Below are 21,306 nucleotides of genomic sequence, written 5' to 3'. Positions count from 1 at the left end.
AGAAAGAGGATTGCTAGCATTTCCTGTGGCTTTTGGAGGTTATCCATTAAGGGCTTCGCTTTATCTTTGTCGTTACCAACATAAACTGTTGCCTGGTTGGAGTGGAGCTGTATGTGCTCCTATACTGCTCTCAGTGCCTGCCTTCACATCTGTTTACATCAGTCCTAAGCTTCCAAGTTGCAGGTGAAAAAGTCCTAAATATTCTTTTAAGTGGGCTTCCTTTTACAGAATGAAAATTGCATACATGATCTCCAGTGTTTCGCAGCTTTCACTGGATTCAAAAAACAGCAGTACTATCCGAGTAGCTGAGCTGAAGCTCGCAGAATTCATTACATACTTGGCAGTATCTCTCAGGTATCCGGTACATTCACATTGAGTTAGGTGGAAGTCTTGGGTGAGTATTGTTCTGAAACACATCTGTAAGTTAAGTTTGTGGTTCTGGTGATGTGTTATATGGCATGATTCCAGCACAGGCAGGCACACTCCTGCTAGCTTTAGTCCAGCTAGAGAATGTGACAGCAACAAAGAAGCAGCAGCAGGAACTTTGCCACACTGGTATGATCTCAAGTTGCAAAATGAACTGTGGTTTATCCATGCCACTCATCTTGACTGATACATCTACTAATTTAATTACTTTATATTAAATTATTGGGATATATATATATACACAAGCTGTAGTAATGCTTTCAATTTCATTACTCATGTACCCTTAAATTGAAATGGTGCAGTGTGTAACTTAGATCTTGTGTACGGTGTGAATCAACAGAATTCTAATATTTGGTGATTTGACAGGTGTTACTTGACAGGAAAACATAGTAAGAATGTTGAGACACTTCTTATATCTTCAGGAAGCAAGGTTTTAGAAAATCAAGATTTAATAAAAGATGTAAAATGAAACGTAGGAAACATTGGAATTCTATGTATTTTCATGATTTCAGGGTATTATGTGAATATTTGGGGTTAGAAAAACTGTAACTAGGTCAAGTAAATGAAGTATAAAATAGCTTCACAGTTATACTTTCTGTCAGGTGAGTAGTCAACTCTTGAATTGTCTGTTCCATCACGTTTCTCTCTTTGACAAAGAAAAAATTTAATGAATTTTTATCAAGAAAATGTCAACACGAGTGTTAGTAATTGGAGATGTATTTGAACTCCGTTGTGGAAAATGTGGAAGCCAAGAACTTGCTGTGGGCTAAAAAGGGAGGATAAAGCAGAGCGCTCTGCATCTCCCCTCCACAGGTAGGTGGATTTCTTGGACTTGCCAAGGAAGGCAGGTCTCCCAGGAGGGACTGGGTAGAACTTTGCATGAAATAAATAGATAGGCATATTTTAGAGCGTGTTGCAATATGGGGTTTCTCTGCTGTGGAGAAGATCCTCTGGTGAGCACAGATCTATCTTTATGTGTGAAAACCTCACAATGGCAAAACGTGACAAGTCCTCAGAAATCTAAAATGTGTCTGTTAACCAGGAAAATGTTAGGGGTTTTTCCATATCTGTTGAGTAGATGACAAGAAGTACCTTGCTTGAATTAAATCAAGGAAAACTAGGTTAGATGTCACCCCCCTCTCCCCCACAAACCTGTCCTGACAGGAAGGCTGGCCTGGGCACTGCTGTGGGTTGCCTGGGGATGTCATGAAGTCTCTAGCACTGAGGGTTTTCAGAGGCAGGCTGGACTAGTATTTGTCAGGAATGATTTAATTGCTCGTGATTCTGCCTTGGGGCAGAGGTAGAGAGAGCAGGTGACCTCCTGAGGCTGATTCTGGCTTTACGCATCTTGGAGTGAACCCAGCAAGCCAACACCCCAAAGTCTGGGGCTGCTTCTCTGGCATTTTGCTGTTGGTCATATTCTGAAGAGTTTGATAGCTTTTTGTATGCTGCTATAGAGCCCTGGGGTAACTGCTGACCTGATGTATTCAGCAAAATAATGGTATCCAGCTGGATGGGTGGTGCTTTGGTTTGTTGAAGGATGGGAACAGAGCTGGTACCAAAGTGAAGGAAGAGCTTTATTAGACAGATGGTGAATTGCTGTGTGGATGAGAGGTCATCAATCCCTCAGGAGAGGAACTGTGCGTGGACCTTCAGAGAGACTTGGTGATAGACATTTCCAGCTCCTCTGCATCACTACTGTCTATGCTGGTGGGTGCTGAACAAAGGAGAGGTCACAGGTGTGAAATGCTGCTGGCAGAAAGATTTATCCAGGTCCAGAGTACTTGCTGTGATGCAGTTCTGCCGTCAGGCTGCTCCTTTTGTCTGCCTGAAGTTAGGAGTTGGACTCAGGGGTTCCTGGAAGCTGTGAGAGGGGAACTGTGCTGTGTGGCCGCACTGATGGGGCTCTGAAGATGCAAATGCTTGCTGACATAGCTGCGCATACAGCAGATGTCAGCAGGGATGTTTCCGAGCTAACTGATAAACTCCTTGACAGGGGAATTATATGCGATCTTATTCAGATCTTGTGTAGGACTTTCTCTAACCTGTGATTTTTAGGAAGGACATGGTGGTACTGTGCTACTTCACATTTTTAATGGTAAAACTGATAAAAATGCAGTATTCACTTTAATCCCACCTCTGAAGAATTCGGTGGTGTTAAGCAGTCCTTTTTGTTGTAACAGTAACACCAATTCATAATGACAGAACAGCGGTTCAGATTCATGTATGTAGCTTTAGGAATATAGTTCCACTGACATTTTTACCGAGGCTGATATTCAGGACTTTCCTCACTGAAAAAGCCTGGAGAATCGAGTGGGAAGACTTTGTTTGGAGGTCAGAGCTTTCCTATGCAATTTCCTTCTGTTGGATGTGGGGAGGAGAGAGCACGCTTAGCCCTGTGGAAGATGAGCCGTGGCTCCTCGTGCCAGCGTGGGCACTATTTTATGAGAGTTGCCATAGGGACCAGGTTCTAGTTATCGGCTCAAACAACTTCATGTATGATTAATGTTAATTGCCCATTTTGCATGGGTGACTTTTTTCCTCCTGCTGAATTGGCTCTTGTTGCCTTTGATGTGGCTGGCGATCCAATGTCCTGCAATGGTTAGACAAGTGATCAGTTTGCCAGCGCTGAGAGGAGACAGAATCAGGTTGCTGCGAGGTCAGAGTTTGCTTCTCTTCTCAAACACTGAGAGGTCAAGTAGAGTTTAACTACCATTGGCATCTTTGAAATGTTGTAATAAACACCAAAGCAAGGAGATTATTTTTAATCCATGCTGCAACTAAAAATCTTATGGTAATAAAAGGAAATGACTTTAACTGAAGTTATCAGGAATGTTATGTTTATTGATAAAGACTTCAAAGAGTACCTTTCACAATCACTAGCCTGTATTTCACGATCTTTGAGGAAAGCAAAGTTGTAATTTCTGGTTCCTGTTTGAATTTCAGAAAAGCAACTAAGGTGGTTTTTCATTTGTAAGCACTTGCACCAGTTACTGCTGCTGTTATCAGAGTAATTTACACAACGCGTGATACACTACTTCTGTATTTCTCCTCTAAGCCTAATAAAATACATTGCTGTTGAAGAAACATGCGATATGTATGAGAGTTTTCTAAATCACAAGTCTAGCATATTTTTATGCCACATATTTCAAGCCTCATGGAATCAATAATTAATTTATTAACTGGGTATCTTTTGAAAAAACAAAATCGGCATTCCTTGCTAAACTGCGTCCTGCCAATTCATAAATAGTTGATGACAAAAATGAAAGTGTAACGGTAAAATTCAGATTTTAACGATCAAAGTATTGGGTACCTCATCTATCACAACTTGGAATAAATATATCACAGAATGTGTCATATCTCATTGACACTGTGAGACATAATGCTTTCCCTTGTTATCTAGCTAACTGCCAACTCTACAAAGTTTATAGGCTGCTAAGATAATGTGCTGGTGGTAATCCACTTCAGTTGCAGAAATATGAAGTACTGTTGAAATATATTTCTACTTGGTTTATTCTTTGCTCTCAAGAGGTTAGGATACTATTTCAGTTCCTCTAAAGAGGCCCAGAGAATGAAAAGCAAAACATCAGGATAAATTATGCTAAATGCTGGACTAGACCCCAGAGGAAATCATGCTTCTGTGGTACAGTATTTGTCCATTTATCTTACAAATGTTACATCTAATGTTAATTTTGTAAAGGGAAAGCATTCAAAGATTCATCTGATTCTTTTAATAATAGCGGTAGTGTTCGAGTGTTATTTGTCAAACTCAAACCATCGTAACTTACTTTTCTAGTTGTGACAGACCATTCATACTGAAAATATTTAAGACTACTAATACGTAACATTTTATTTCACAAAACACAAATAACCTGGTAATTAAACTCCAAAACTTAACAAATAATTGCCAGCAAGCAATTACCATTCAATTAAAGAGTAATTACATGGTTATTTGTGCCCTGTAAAATAAAGCATTACTGAAATCAGTAACGCAATCAATATTTTAGCAGAAACAGGATGCTGCAGTGATGGACCTTTCAACCTGTGCTGATTAAATTGTCATCCAAAGAACAGTTTCCTAGTTAAATCACCACGTGTTTATTTGTCTTGATGAATATGCAAATTCAGTTCTGATTCCAGTAAATCTCTTATATTTGAAGCATAAAAGTAGAGCACTATCGTACATCAACAGTAACGTGCTGTATGTTTCCACTGATTATTTAGATTTTACAAGTGTTGATGAATTTGTGGGTATTCCAAAATATGCTTATCTGTAATGGTTGTAAAATAGAATTTTAAAAGTTGGGGTTGATAGAAACTTTCAAATTAAAAATCCTTGGAACGTTTAGAGGATAAATCATAAAGTTACATTTCAACAGGAATGGAAAATGAAGGGAAAAAAAACCTCACTCTGTGAGTGGCTTCTGAACATTCTCTGTATAATTTTCAACAGTCAGATGTACTCATAAAGTGTATTTTATTCTCTGATGAATTTCATTCCAAACAGAATACAGAAACAAACAATATTCAGATCATATTAGGTCATTGTTCTCTTTCATGTTTAGTGCCTTTTTGGCTGAGCAGGATAATGGGAGCCTAAGCACAGGTAAAACCCCAAGCCTCCAGCCATCTCTCTTGGCAAGTAATTGATGACTCAGAGGGTTTTTTTAATTTTTTTATTTTTTTATTTATCTTTTTTTTAGGGATAATAGTAGAATTTTATGAGAGCTGGCCATTTTATTCGCACTCATGTAGTAAAAAGAATATGATTACCAAATACGTATTAATGGAGATTGTATTGTACTTTAAACTCTGTGGTCTTGACTGTAGCCATAAAACTACTTTAACATTAAAATAATTTGAAGATGTATCTGTAAGCCAGCAGCTTCTGATTGAAGTAACATCTTAGCAAGGATTGAGTCACTTTCCATTCTTAAGGGCAAATTAATGGCAAATACAAAATGTAAAGGAACGTTAGAAGTTGTTCAGAGCTGATCATTCAGCTTCTTGCTTCCTTTTGTTATCAGTGAGGAAGAAATGAGCTTTCAAGTATTTAAATTCTTTTAATGACACGAAGGAAAAAGTGGAAAAGAAGCAGCAATAGAAGAGCTAGGTGTCAAAAGATATGGGGAAATAATATTAAATAAATTTCATAAGTTTATGCTAGTGCTGCTAACATTTCAAAGTTAGTAGTTATAAAACAATAAATTTTATATATTACGTATGTATTATAGTCCTGTTTCCTTTCTGAAGGCATTTCTTAGACATTTTCACTAAATTGTGAGGGTCGGATATGTTTTAAATAGAAAGTGTGAATTGAAATTCCAGGCTTCCTAAGGTGATAAGTTGCACTGTGTGGGCAGTGGAAATGTGCAGATGGACAAGTGAGTTTCCTTGCTTGGCAGCACCAGCCCAGCACCAACAGCAGCGCGGTTGGAGATAAAGCAGAGCGCATCGCATGTTTTAATGCACTAAGCTTTTGTTTCCTTTGTGTAAATCTTGCATTTAGAAGTAAGATTTCCTTCAAACATTTTTATCCCATCTCTGAGATTTCTGCTTTGTGTTCAAACAAAAATGCCAGAATTTTCTTTCAGCCAAAAAGTATAAATGCTTGTATTCAAATAGGTGCTTTCTTTGAGCTGTCCTCCCAGGAAGAAACCGTGGTTATGGTACATCAAAAATAATAAATCATAAATGTTTCTTCATAAATTCTTTTAGAAATGTTCATTTATTTGTTGTTTGTTTGTTTGTTTGTTTTTAAGATTTTTGTTACAGCTTATATGAGCATACAGAGTGTTGCAAATATTTTGTAGTATTTGAGCTTGAGAAGGGAACACTTTGTGGTGTAGTTGGTTGAACTGTTGGAGAAAGCTGCTCATTTTTGGTGTTTTATTTTTGTGATTTTTTTTTGCAAATGCATTAAGTGCCAGTTAAGCATCGAGAGATTCATGTGTGTGCACAGACTTGTGTAAATTGAAATTGTAGCAACTCATTTTTATTTCACATCTCCACGTACAGGCCTAATAGCGTACGGTAGATGGCCATTCAGCAGGTGTTTTTAATAGATAATCCATTTGTGCATCTAACTTCCTGTGAAATTTGCATGCTGTTATTTTAGGTTTACCTTATTAATGCCTCATGAATCTGGGTTTTCATAGTAAGCCGTACTTTAAAGCCATCATAGTAGGATAAAGCATAACAAAGTAAAATGGAAAATGCACTAAAAAAGATGAAACACAAAATGGGCAAACCTGAAGCTAAAAAAAGGACAGGATAGTTATTTAGAGAGAAAATAATAAACTGAAAAAATGATTTTGTGCTACCTTGATGTACAGTAAAACAAAATAGCACTAGCACAGTGTGTGAAAAATGAACACGTTAATGGTACCTCTGCGCAGTGTTGCTGGAAGTTGTCTTCATCTAAACACAGAGTTTGTCTTACAGTGATGGAGAGCTTTGGCACTATAAGTTGATGGAGTGAGGTTTAACTGAAATGTCTTTGCGGACTTGAAGTCATTTTGGAAATGCTCTCTATTCAAACCTCATACATTGTTGCAGCTTAGTTACTTCATGCAGTGCTTCACTATATTTTGTCAAGAGCTCTATTATTCAGCAAAGTAAAAATTGTTTTGATCTAAGGGAAGCAGGAATACTTTGGCAAACACTAGGAGGTTATATTTTTATTATTTGTCTTGGGAAAGTTGATTCAAATGGTCTTTGCTCTGTAAATCTGTATTATGGTAGCTGTATAGCATGATTTCATGCAAGCGTACTTAAGAGATGAACACGATAGCTAAAAAATAGATACTGTAAATGAATATTCAGATCTTTAACATTTTGGATTAAAAATCACAGACATAATTGATGAGGTGGTTGGAGATGGAGTTTTTGGCAGGTTGGGCATACTTGGTTTAACCTATGTGTGGTAGTCAAAACCACAAGTCAGTCTGAAGTAATCAGTTTTGGAAAAGCTGAGTATTAAATTAGTGCTGAGTCTTCAGAAGTAGTCTGTTAGCTGCCATGATTCAGAACAAGGTGGTTAATGCAAAAATAAAGATTGCATTGTGTTGAAATTTGAGTCAGTGTGGCTTTTCAGCTTGCTTAGTGCACATGCATGGCTCAGACTGGGGAGCAGTTACTGCTGATATCTCTCTCTGTTAGTGACCTGTAGGAGCTGGGAAACCCTTGGCTAGTACATGGATTGTAGAGGTGCATGTGGGTATGCCTCCCTGAAGCCAGGCAGGCTGAGTTGCCGTGGAAGTGCCTGTAAATGGTGGTTATATTCAATTGAACCGGAGCTAATAAATTCCGGTGGACCTAATCTGAATGGCTCTGGTGTCCCCCCAGTCATTGCATCATTAATCTACATTACCCAAAAATCTCCATTTGTGAGATGAGTAAAGCATCTAGTTGCATTTTCAAGACTTTACCAACATGCACATGAATCTCTTGTGCTCTGTTTTGCAGGCAGGAGTACTGAGAAACACGTATTAATTAGCAAGGTAGTGATACGTTAGGACTAGAATCTGGATTGTTTTGTTTCTGCTGTTTTAATGGAAGTAAAATGAAAGTTTTCTCATCATTTATGTGACGTAGAGCTCACAACTGTGTTAACTACAGGTGCTATTTGACAATGTATTGTTAGTTCATTTGAAATCTATGCATTGTTTCTATCTAAGCAATCTAAGCAATGTATGCTTAATTGACTGAGGTTTTTTTTTTTTCCTCCTAGGCAAGAACTGCTAATATAATCTCACATATTTTTGATAGTTTGTGTATTTTGTACATATATTATGTATAGTAAGCAAATATTTGAAAAATAAAAAGCATTTTCATTTATCTTCTTGTTTCATCAGCTCACGGCCAGGAAGACCCCCGAAGCGTTCGCTTGGAGTTGCGATACAGGAAAATGCACGTCTTCTGCCCCATGGAGTTCCAGGCCTCTTATCACCAGGCCTTATCTCTCCGACAGGTAATAAAATCCATCAGATGATCAGCTTCATCTCTTCATACTGCACCGCAGTTAAAATAAACTAATATTGATCTAAGTGCCTTGTCCTTCATGGCTTTTTCAAGCTTTAGCAGAGGTTACATTATTGGATTTTTTTGAGCGTTCATGAAAATTCTGGTTTGTTGCTGCAGTGACTGAAATCTAGTGGATTTGTAATTTAGTTCTTTATTAATTGTAATTTCCTTGCAGGAAATTCCATTAAATGTTATTTTAGTAGAAGGGGAAAAAAAAAAAAAAAAAAAAAAAAGGAGAAAATGAGCAATTGTTTCAGAGAGCCCTGTAGCATGCATTTCTTCCTTTCAAATGCATGTGTGTTTTAGTTCTCATGGGATATGAACAGCGTGGCTAATGTGTATTGTGTTGTAACACTGTTAATGTATGCTGGGAAGACAGCAAAATGCTTTTACGAGATGTAAAAGAAACACTCAGAAAGCAGATAAGTTCATGTTACCACAGTAGATTCTATTTTAATAATCTACATTAAATGTCATAATATAAAAAGAAGCATAAAAACATGAAATTACAAGCAATCTCTACTCAAAATGTAATGCATGGTGTTTTATTTCACTTTATTATTTATTAGTAAAATCTTAAGTCCCTAATTAAGCTATCTTGATAAGTTTTTTTTTTTTTTTAATTGATGGTATCCCAAAGACGGACAAGTTCATTTTGCTAATAAAATCAAGAGGGTACAGCTATATTGACAGACTATATTCCTCACAGCAATTATTTAAATATTCAGGAGGCCTAGCAGTTTTAGGATTACTGTCAAAGCCCAGTGTGAACATGTTGTATCTCTAACAACAAACTTAAAGGTTTTAGCAGAATGCAGAGAACAGCTCACAGCAATCATAGAATTAAGTGTTTGTCTCTAATGCAGTGACTGTGGTCTCTGCTCGCAAAACCTGTTGCAGTGATTGAGTGCCTCAGTGAGTCTCAGTGTCCAGGAGAGCAACAAAGCTGAGGACTTTGATTCCCCCTACAACTTTAAGTGTCATGACAATTTCACAGAGAACCAATAACCTTTTCTGTGAAAATGGAAATAAACATTCTCAAGCAATAGTCAGAGAAACCCAAAGTAGTTAATGTAAGTATAAAAGCCTTTTAGTACAGCCAGATGCCACAGTCAAACAAGTGCAACTTCACATACTGTAAATACATGCAGCAGAGTTTGGGAATTGTATGTTACTCTTATAATAACAACTGACAGTTTTAGTATCTCTGTCATGTACTTAGCCCAGGAATTTCATTGGTATTTAATTGTTTGGATTATTACCAATAGCCAGGAGAGCACAAGAGTCACCTACTTGTGAGAAATCTGGAACATTGCGTAGTGCTTTTTCACCTTTTTTTAAATGCACATTACAGTGTTTCTTTGAATTGGAAAATATTTGGCAAACTCCGTGTTGCACAGTAAAATAGAATCTAGACGCAGCATCTCACATATATTAAGTATTACAGTGCGTGAATAAAAATGTTTAAAGTGTAGTTATTTCTAGACTTCAATTTTTTTTTTTTGTAGTCTGAAGTGGTGACTGGGACATATCCCACTTCATTTAACTTGTGGAATATTGTGTAAGGAGATTGCCCCCAGGAGCCCCCAAGCTCCCCTTTCAGCTGAGGCCCAGGGTGGCTGCCTTTCTGACCTTGTGAGCTGTATGTGAAAACCTTTGTGTGACCAAATGGCAGAAGTCACACACACTGTGCCTCAAGCAGCTGAAGGGGAGTTCTGCGATTAAGTTGCAGGGAAGAAAAAACACACAATTCCAAAGCATCACTGTCGTTGAGTACTCAGGTGAGATGGATCCCTGAGGGTGAAGCGTCCTGTAGCCAGCCCATGGCACAGGTGCTCTGCACCAATGGCTCTGTAGTCTCAGGACTCAGAGCCCCTGAAGTTTTGGTCTTGTTTTGTTCATAAAGAAAAGCAGCACAGGGAAAGTTGGGGTAAGTGCTGAGTAAGGAAGGGTGCCAAAAGAGCCACTTGTAAACTCAGTGGGGGATCTAAGCTGTTGTAAACTTGACGGAGCACCTGGGATATGAAGCCTCCATTAGCTTTATTTATATTTGTTTTCACTTAATTACTGTCTGCTTTCCTCTGGTTGCTTTCAACACTTCTGCAGTTGGATTCTTTCCTTTTGGCTGAGCGAAGAACAAAAAACATTTTAACACTTATTAAAGAACGAAGGCTTTTATTAACCACCACTCAGAAGCCTGGTATAGAGTAAAAGTTGCAAGGATATTAAAGTGTTGTGTATCAGCCAAGTGTTAATTTACTTATTTGGGATCTCAATTGTGTATGGTTTGCAGATGGTTATGTTAATCTGCCTGCAATATTAAAAAAAAATATTAAATCAGACTCTCTCTTTTTATGTGATCAAGCCATTTTCAGATGGGACCAAATTACCATCAAAACTGTTTTATTCTTCAGATAACTCATTTTGGTAACAGACTCCATGTTAGCAGATGTAGCGTGATTCATCCATCCATTTCACATTCTAGTTTTGCCTCCCCTTTAGTCTGTGGTCTCTATCCATACGTGCTGTAGGTTAGATGGATACGTCTCAAGAAGTTGCTGTTCTGGCCATAGAACTCACACATCTGTCTGTAGAGGGTATTACAAGAATGATGATTAGCAACTTCCTGCAGACTTGGGTGAGCCATCTGCGTTTCCGTTCCTTGAAATGTGCTGTTATTTTCATCACCCATTTGGTTTGTGTCAGTTCAGTTTACATGGTCATTTTCACATAATAAACAGGTAGTTAAATTAGGCATACTGCATTTCCCAGTGCAGAGTATAATTTTTTACATCTTGGCAAAGAGGACTACAGCTACTCTCATGCAAGAAATTGGGAAAGCAGTTTAAGTGAATCACCTATGTTTTCAAACACTTCCAGCTACCTTCTGCCTTTGGGGAATGGGAATGTTTGAGGACGAGGCTGGAGCAGCAGGGTGGCTTATCCTGCAGTGACTGAGAACGATGAGGCAGCGTGCCTAGGATGCATGCTGATGGGAAGGGCTTGAGCAAACAGCACAATGACCCTGCCCAAGAGCTGATATTTGAGTACTGTCCATTTTGCATTAGCTTAGGAGAAAGTGTTGTGCTTCCTGTATTGTAGGAAATGTCGAAATCAGCGTGGTGCCCCTGCCTGCTGTGAGGGCAAGGGAAAAATCCCATATGTCAGTGAGGGACAGTTATCAAAGGCTTTCTTCTTTTTCTTCACACAATGCAGTGTGATGAAGTGACATTAATAGGAGATAAAGCGTTTGGGGTTTTTTTGTTAATGTACAGGGCTTTGTCTTCAGTATATCTTAACAAGATGGTTGGGACTTACTGATGGAACTTTTAGGCTCTGAAGCAGTGGTTTACTGTGTGGAGAGAAAGTGAAATCCATTATGTTATTTAAATCAGCAGTTCAGAAAACTGTTGATACGGAGCAAAGCTGCTAGAGTGGCTCGATCTTGTCATAGTTGTTCTGCCTGTAATCTAGCTCATACCCAAAAAGGTTTAAAAAAAGCACTATATGAAGTCTTCATTACAGGTTTTTCTCTATTCAATGTGTTGAAACACTACTATTATTTCTATAAAATAAAAACAGATACCGTTTATCTGAATAGCTGTTTGTCTAGAGTTTATAAGAAACAATAATTAAAATGTTGACTTGTTTGTGCTGACATGAACAGTTTTTCAGTGTAATTTTAACTTAAAAATAGTTAAGAACGTTGTGAACTGCATAGTTTCAAGATCTGATATTTCAGTGAAATTACTATTGTAATAGGTAAGGCAAATAACATCACTGTGGGACTTAAACAAAAAAACACCGTACAGGATTACGGTAACTTTGTGCATTACTCCAATTCAGCAGTGCTTTTTAGCAGTCACAGCCTTTCCAGGGAACAGAGAGAATACAGCAGTATTTGCTGTAGTGTTTGAGCACGTGTATTGGTTGCATCTGTTTAAGAGGAGTGGAGGAGGCCAGAGGCTTCTAACACCTCTGGTTGTTTGTTATGGAAGTGGGCACGTGGCCGTGCAGCAGAGCCCTGCTACCTGTGGGAACTCCTCCGTGCCGCTGCTCCACAGGTCTCCTCCTTGTTTTTTTCTCCTGAAATGAGTGCAGCCATAGTGCCTGTGAGTCTGTGCTGCCTGTGGAACTGGGAGATGTGTCCCGGGTTGAGGAGCAGGGCAGCAGGGGTGTCCCTTAGGACAGGTGCAGTGGGACTGAAAGCAGCAAATCCGTTCCACGTGCTCAGAGACCAGCAGTGCCAAAACCAGGTTCTGAGGGTGTCTGTGTTCTTAAGAAAGTTACTTGAAGAATAAACATTCATTCAGGGTCACTTAACAGAAAATTTATGGATTGATTTCACCTCTTGAGGTGTTAGATGTAGGGCTGCTGTGGCTGGCAGCAGTCCTAGAACCTCTGAGAGCAGATGATCAGAAAGTTAAGGGGAACCTTTCACTTTCTCAAAATATTTCTCTGAGCATTTTTGTATGTTTACTACTATTTCTGCAGCTCATTTCACTGTCTACCGTAATCCTTTTTTCTTTTCAGTTGTCGTAGATGTCACTTTAAAGTTCCATTTATAATGAGAAACATATGTACAACTTTGTCATTGTTGGCATTACCTGGCTTGGTAGAAATTATTATTTTTAATCGGAGGCAAACATACTGGTTAAGGATACTGCAGCACTTCCCTGCCAATGGGGAGCGTTAACAGTTTATAAATTGTTCTTGGTGTCAATTCAGCAGTGAATTACTTTGATATATATGGCTAATAAATTAATATGATTAAGTTAATGAGTAGTACAAGTGTTGCCAAACTCCACTCGTCGGGCTTTTAATGCTGCTCTGCATTTGCAGCTCTAGCTTCCCCCTGTGGTGAGAGGATCAGTGCTACCTACGCACTGTCATTGTGATAAATGGCATATCCCACAGTGCCCTGCACTCCATCTGCTGTGTCCCCAAAATGAGAAATATTTTATACAAATCACACACTCAGAAGCTCAAAGGACTGTAGAAAGATCTGTTTTTTCAAACTGTAATAAAAATGCATACATCTCTTTAGCAACTCTTCATTTTTACTGTCATAATGAATGCATATAGCTTTGGGAAATGGAAACTCATGTGAGTAACATAGGAAAGTTATCCGCTGCACAGTAAAGCTGACAAATAAGTTACATGCTCACTCTTTTATCATGAAATGTTCCTAGATAAAAAATGATGTTAGAACATCCATTTAACTGGATTTTAAAATTAAAGACCGCATATGCCGCATGATTGAGTACCACCCCATCTTGTGCCAGCACATTTCTGTGCTGAAGGGAGCATGAATTCGAGTGAATGAGGAATTTGGGATTGTATCATTACTCTTTAAAATACAGCCATTCAGTAGAGTTCTGATGATCTGAGTGACCGTGAGTCGCTCAGTTCCCCTTTCCTTCCCTGTTTTAATATTTTCTTTCTTTAGAGATCCATTTTTAGTGTCTGATTTATCTGTGTGGGACATTAGGTTTGTGATATATGAATACTTAAAGCTGTTGAGAATTTACTGAATTGTTAACCTTGTTGTAAATTTAATTTACACTTAGCCTCAGCTACTAATTATTGTCCAAGAAGTGTGAAACTCAGTAATATACTTTCATTTGTAAGCATTTGAAGATTTTTTATTATTTTTTTTTTTTAATCGATCTTCCTGAATTTATCTTTTGAGATGACAAAGTTAGGCTAGAATGGTCACACTAAGAGAATTAAGACTGGATTCTCTGGGCATGTAGGGCAGGTCTGCTCACAATTTGTCGTGTTTTGCCTGTGGAAGGGAACTGTTTGAAATCATTGGTGCAAGTATCGCATAGCTAACAAAATCAGCACGTTTTCGTCTGTCTGTCCGTGTAATCTGTGACATTCTTTCCTACCAGTTTTTTTCTTAGCCTGGTGTCCTAAGGCATTGAGGTCTATAATGATCCTAATACCTCTCTGCCTCTCTCCATCACATCTTTAACTGCCTTTGGAACTCGTTGAGCTTTTTTATATTGTCGTGAAATGTCCTAAAGCAAAAAATGGTAATGGGAGGTATAAACGATTTGTTATCTTTAGCTCTTTCTGTTATCTGAGGTTTGGCAATAATAGCAGGACTGTTGTAACTGAAAATTTTCTCCTAGGTTTTATTTTTCTACGTGGTTGTATGATTAAGTTGAACAATTATGTTCTGAAATGTTTTTCACTTGGTAGCTTTATCCAGTATCTCATCAAATGCATTTAAATGCCTTGGGAGTGCTTGTGTAAGAATCCCAGACAACTGCATGTGTTTCATACATTCCTACATTTTAATGTCAGGGTCTGATTTTCATTTGCTGAAGTTACGATGTTACTGAATAATTTTTATGTTAATGCTAATGGAGAATGGTTTTCTGACATAGCTGGTTAAGAGGCTCATTGAATGCACGTAGCCAATAATCATCTGGTAACAAATCAAGCTTCTTCAGATTTGGGAGTGTTGCTTGGGGTGCCATGTGGTTCGTGCATTTGGAGCAAATTTTGTGCTAGCAACAGAACTAAATTTTCTGGAATACAACATTGGGGACAAGAAGCATGGATCCTTACTGATTGTCTTCCTTGCTTTAGATTTATTCAGCAGTATTTCAGACAACCTGGTAAGCTCAAGATAGCTGTGTACAGGTTTTCTTCCTATGACTTGAAAGCTGAGGTCTGTCAGAGGTTAGAAACAAACATTTAATTGTAGGATATATTTAAATGGATACAGTTGTGACTGGTTTGATGATACATGCCCGGTTGCAGAAAAATGTTGATTCACCACCTATTTACAATACTAAAGTCTTCTGTATTTAGGTTTGTAATATTCTCTTAAAATGCTGCATTCACATCTAAATTAGATTTGAGTAGTGCAGTTTCCCATAAGAAAACTTAGGCTGTATTATAGCAAAATTCTTGGTGAAACAACACTGTTACGAGTTGTTCAAAAGTATTAAACGGAATAAATCACACTGGATTGAAAAGTAAGCATGTGCTATACGTAAATCCAAGCATTTCCATAGATACAATTCTGGTCAGGGATTAAGTACTTCCAGTGTAGTTTTAACAGCTGCAGTGCTTCAGTCGTTGTCTTGCAGACCTCTGGAGTCCTAAACAAGCAGAGTACTTAAGTGTGTTTTTAAAAGTAAGCACACGAGTAATTCCATTGATGTGGATTGCATTACTTGTTTGCTTTAATAAGTGTCTTACTATTTATTAGGACATTTTGGAGATCATGTTCTATAAGGATTCTTTTGCAAAACTGAATTTGGAAAGTATGTCAGACCACTGCTAACATTCTGCATCCTTCTGTTGTCTTGTGTGAAATAGGGTTCATGAGAAGTAGCAGCATATGATTTGAAAAAAAGATGGAAAAAATGTTAATCAAAAGATTGCTGAGGGGGAGTGATGGAAGATGACAGTTTTGTTCTCTTTGGCCTCATGGAGCAGTTCAGAGTTAGGCGAGTGGCTAACACTTGTGAGTGCAAAGTGATGGGTAGAAATCTTGCTTGTCTGAGGAAAGTGGTTTGCAAAATGCGACTGCAAGTTCTCCCTTTTCAAAGTGTTTCCCTGGTGCAAGGCAGTGACAGCCAGTGGTCTAAATGTGTTATGTGCTGCTGCTGATTTTTGGATTAACCTTTGCATTGAGTTTGTAAAAAGGAGAGTGTAACTCTCTGAGAGGACAAATGTTTTAAATAAAGCAAAGCCTGCTGTGTGTGAATAAGAGGGAACAATGTGAGCCCAGCTATGCATAGCAGGGAAAAACCTCCCTGGTATTCTGGGGGGAGAAGATTTTGGCATATAGTGAGGGCAGAAAACTGGGATAATTGGGATTAGCAATGAGAGCTGCTTTCCACAAGAGCAGACCTGTGCTGCACAAAGGTGCAGTGGCTGCAGTTGATGTCTCCTCCGGGAAGAAGAATATGCTCTTCTTTCAGCCCTTCCCAAGCAGTACAACATGATGCCAAGTGCTGGCAACAAAACAGGGTTCATGAGGAAAGGAAAGCATTGCTTACTGAGCATTCTAGGGAGGCACATGTTTTAATTTTGGAACTATCATCACTGAAATAGATTTCATTGTCTGATCATCCTCATTAAGTTACTGGAACCATATCAACATTTCACTGGAAATAAATTCTGATCATATAGACTTTTATTACAGTTAAAATGAACAGATGTAAAGAAAAACAAGCTGTCTGAATGAGCCTAGTGTTGTACCCTGCCCTCTTGCTGAAGAGAGAAAACCTCTTCATGCTGGTACTAACTGATATTATGCTGTCATGTTGTGCCTGTTTGGAAGGTAGGAGGTCTAGAATCTTGGGGGATTCTGTCTAGAAACTGAATTTGTCTTCAAATTCATTGCAAAGAGAAGTAATTCCTGGAGCTAACAACTGCGTGTGGCTTGAATGTGAAAGGCTTACTTCAGAAAGAAAAGTATTTTATATAATACATGCCTGAATGTACATGACAGACGTTTTATTAGGAAAGGAAAGCCTTTATTAAAATATAATGACCTATATTGTTTTTATGTAATCTAATGAATTACAGTGAGAGCCTGAGAAATGAGCTGGAAAAGCTAGAGTACTCTCCCATGAAAGTGAGCTATGATAACCTTTTTGTAATTCTTTTACATGTTGAAAGACTATTTCTACACAGACTTATTAAATTAGGCAAGGTCACCTTTTCATTTTATTAACAGATTAGGTTTGCAAGGGGCACAAAGAAGGATAAGAATGGCTTCAATAGGTACAACAACTGGAAAAGGAAAGTTCAGGAGGGTGTTCATTCCTTGGTGAGCAACACAGGCAGGCTGGTAACAGTGGATAATGGGAAGGCTGAGTTATTCAACAACTTTTTTGCCTCAGTCTTCACTGGCAACAGCTGTAAATACAGCCCTCAATCAAATGGGTTGGAAGGTGGAAACCGGGAGAGCCGTAACCCCTTCCTGCTGTAAGCAAAGATAAGATTTGAGACCAGTTAAGGAACCTGAACATCCGTATGTCTATGGGCCCCAATGAGATACATCCCAGAGGCCTGAGGGAATTTGCTGGCATAGTTGCCAAGTCACTGTCAATGACATGTGAAAAAGTCGGGTGGTCAGGTGAAGTCCCTGTGGCTGGAAAAAAGGCAGCATTGCACCCATTTATAAGAAGGGTAGAAAGGATGAACTACCAACTTGTTATCCTCACCTCAGTGTCAGAGATGATGGGGCAGATACTGATAGCTGTGATAAGGCATATGGAAGAGAGGGAATTTGGTATCGCCAATTATCTCCAGCATGGCTTCACCAAGGGCAGGTTCTGCCAGGCCAACTTTGTCACTTTTTGTGATGGTTTAACTGTATTGGTGGGCTAGGGAATTGATTTCATCTGTCTGGATGTTAGTAAGGCATTTGACATGGTCCCTGATAGCATCCTTCTCTCCAAATTGGAAATAGGGAATTGATGGGTGGACTGTTCGATGGGTGAGGAACTGGTTGTGAGATTGTACACAGGGAGTATTGGTCAATGGCTCAACATCTGAATGGAGATCAGTGACGAGTGATGTCTCCAGTGCTCTGTAACTTCTTCAGCAGTAATGTCAACAGTGGGATTGAGTGCACTGTCAGCAAGCTTGCAGATAGCACCAAGCTGCGTGGTGCAGCTGACACGGCTGAGTGACTGGATGCCATCCAGACAGACCTAGACAGGCTCAAGCAGTGGGCCCAGGAGAACCTCATGAGATTAAGTACATTCAAGTGCAAGGTCTTTCACCTGGGTTGTGGGAACCTCTACTGTCTGTACAAACTGGGGAATGTAAGGATGGAGCTGGATAGGATCTGGAGGTACTAGAGGATGGCAGTCTGGATATGAGTCAGCAATGTGCCCTTGCTGCCTAGAAAGTCGACTATATCCTGGGCTGCATCCAAAGCAGCGTGGCCAGTGGGTTGAGGGAGGTGATCCTGCCCTTCTATTTTGCTCTGGTGACACCTCAACTTGAGCACTGCATCCAGATGTGGAGTCCTCAGTGCAGGAGAGATATGGACCTGTTGGAGTGCATACAGAGGAGAACTGCAAAAACGATTCTAGGGCTGGAATACTTCCCCTAACAGACTGGGAGAGCTGGGGTTCTTCAACCTGGAGAACAGAAGGCTCTGTGTAGACCTGACAGTGGCCTTTCAGTGTCTAAAGGGGGGCTGTAAGAAAGGAAGGGACAGACTATTTAGCAGGATCTGTTGTGACAGGACAAGGAGGAATTGTTACAAGCTAAAAGAGGGGAGATCTAGATTGAACATAAGGATGTAGTTTTTTTACAGTAAGGGTGATGAGACAGTGAAACAGGTTGCCCAGATTGGTGGTGGAAGCTCTGTCCTTAAGACACAGTCAGGTTGGACCAGGCTCTGAGCAATGCTTTTTGAGCTGTAGGTGCCCCTATTCATCACAGAGGAGTCAGATTAGATAAACTTTAAAGGTCTCTTCCAGCTCAAGCGATTCTGTGATTATATGACCATGGACTTTCATATTGAAAAATGTGGGTAAAAGAAGCAGTAACTTGCATCAAGTAGAGAATAGGTTGTAAAAATGTGAAATCATTTAATACAAGTTGTGTCTTTGTTTTTACTGATGCACAGTTGTTTAAAAAAAAAAAACTTAATTACTGTTTTTCACATTTGCATATTGATTGAATGTGCTTTAATAATAATGATATTTCTAAGTAGATTATCTTTCCTGACTGGTGGAGTGTTAATGTAATATTTGCATAAAGGGAAAGTACTCCACAGTAATACAGGCTTCTGTTCTTCTAACATACAGCGTGCAGTCATTACTTTGAAAGGTTAGCTATAAATAATAACCAGTGAAACTGGTCATGTGCTTGAAGATGAGCACTTTTATTGCATTTACCAGTCTTAACCCTGTTTAGCAGGCAAGAATAAAACTAACATCATGTCATCCAAGTTGCCTTCCCACATCTCCGCATGGATATGTATGCATAGAAAAGGTAGAGTACTTCAGGCTACAGGCAGTAACATTAAGAAAGTATGAAAAAGAGAATTATATTTAAAAGGTGTTACATAAATGCAATGCAAAATCTTGCTGTAACTGTTTATGAATAATTTTAGTCAAGACTAAATTAATACAGAAAATGTCATGTATCCTGTCTCTAAGAACTACCTTTTTTTTTTTTTTTTCTGTATTTGCATCTGTCAAAAATAAGATTTAAGAACACACACAAAACAAAAGCGAAAGTAATCCGTAAGCTGTTTGGTATATGTAATAGAACATCCCATCAGCAGCCCCAAACTTTGTGTAAACAAAGGAGCAAATGGGGTAGAACACTTACATATTGCATATGAGGTTTCAGATGAAAACGATGTACAGATGCTGCTAAATCCTGCTGTCGTTAACAGCTCAGTAGTTCTGCACGCATAGGCAGAAAACACTGTTCTTGCTACTCGAGGCGCGCAGGCGGGGTGCAGCGGAGTGCAGTTGACTTGGCCCTGGCAATCGCAGAGCAGGTGACTTGATTACACTGAAATCAGGCAGAAAATGTCCTCTTCTGGCCACTCGAGTGAATCAGTCAAATTATCGAGTGGCAAAACTAATTCTGTGCCTTGGGCCATCAGAGCTGCCACTTCCTATAAGTCAAGCCTTCATTTAGTGTGAAATTGTTTTTTATTTTATTCTCTTTCATTTATTATGCTTATTTCAGCTAATCCACTTAGTGAATGTAAATTACTCGGGATCGCGGAGGTGTTTCAGATGCACAGCCTTCTCTTGGTGCACTGATGAAATATGAGTGCTCTCCTTTTAAGGAACTCCCAACTCCACTAGGAGCTACACAGTTAAAAGTAGTGTTTTAGTTTTTCAGTGAGACTGAAATGAGGAGAAGAGTTTAAGTGTAATATAAAATTAAAAAAAAAATGCATTTTTTTGAGCTTTCTTTTAAAAGCAGATATAATTCACTTGGGTCATTGTAGGAACTGGAAACAAATTTCCTATGAACTGTGGGTCATTAAGTACCAGTTAATTTGAAAGAGTTTAACATAACAAGTTGGAGGACAGTGAATATATTTTCAGCATCAAAATATTACCTTAAATTCTGGCAAGAGAAAAAGCTATGATATGATTAAAGTTCACATGCAGGTGATGTACCCTAGGCAATACTTGTGTTATGTGTTTCTGTCCAAATGGCAATCCCTCATTTGAGTGTGCCCTCTGGTACACAGCATTAACATTTTCCAATAAAAAAAAGAGCAAAACATATGGAGTCTTTTACTTCAAGCAAAGAAAAAATCAAAAAGAGTAATGAGAATAAAATGTAAAATGCCCAGGGTGATGGGTGAAGCAAGCTGCAGGGGTTTCCTACAACAGACACTATGAGAACAGAAGATCAAAAGTACCTACAAGGTGACCCCTGCGAGCATCTAAGTACAGGTTTCCTTTATGTGTAAGCTGAAAAATACATACATACTTACATATGTGTACATATGTATATAAACATAGGCTAAAAAAAAGAGATGTGGTTCAGTATAAACCAGATACATTGCTTTAACTCACTTGCACCCATTCTCTGAGCTGATAAGAGTCTTGAGCAGATATGAAAGGACTTGAAGGTTGGAAGGAAGTAATCAGAGCCTCAAAAAGAAAAGTTGAAAGGATCATACTGTGATTAAGATGGATGCATTGCTGACAGTGTCAGACCAACAGCTGCTAAATCTATGGGACACTTGAAAGAGTCTCTCAATTTTGTTATATATGGGAGTCGATAGGTTATTTGGGCTAACAACACCCTATTATTCAAATTTAGCTGACCCAGAAAGCCATGACATCTTTCAGTGGCAATTCAGAGGGTTTTGCCATTTAG

General features: G+C 38.8%; 1 protein-coding gene across 4 annotated transcripts in view; it reads left to right on the top strand.

Moving 5' to 3' along the window:
• The window catches only part of DACH2 (dachshund family transcription factor 2), a 263,656-nt gene that overhangs the window by 122,157 nt on the left and 120,193 nt on the right, over positions 1 to 21,306 (top strand). For all 4 annotated transcript variants that reach the window (XM_048959136.1, XM_048959135.1, XM_048959137.1 and 1 more), the window contains one exon: positions 8,283 to 8,398. In XM_048959136.1, coding sequence (XP_048815093.1) covers positions 8,283 to 8,398 — 116 coding nt within the window. The remainder of the gene's footprint in view (positions 1 to 8,282; positions 8,399 to 21,306) is intronic.

This window comes from Lagopus muta, chromosome 13 (genome assembly GCF_023343835.1).
Source record: "Lagopus muta isolate bLagMut1 chromosome 13, bLagMut1 primary, whole genome shotgun sequence".
NCBI lineage: Eukaryota > Metazoa > Chordata > Aves > Galliformes > Phasianidae > Lagopus > Lagopus muta.
This window is presented reverse-complemented; position numbering and strand designations above follow the sequence as displayed.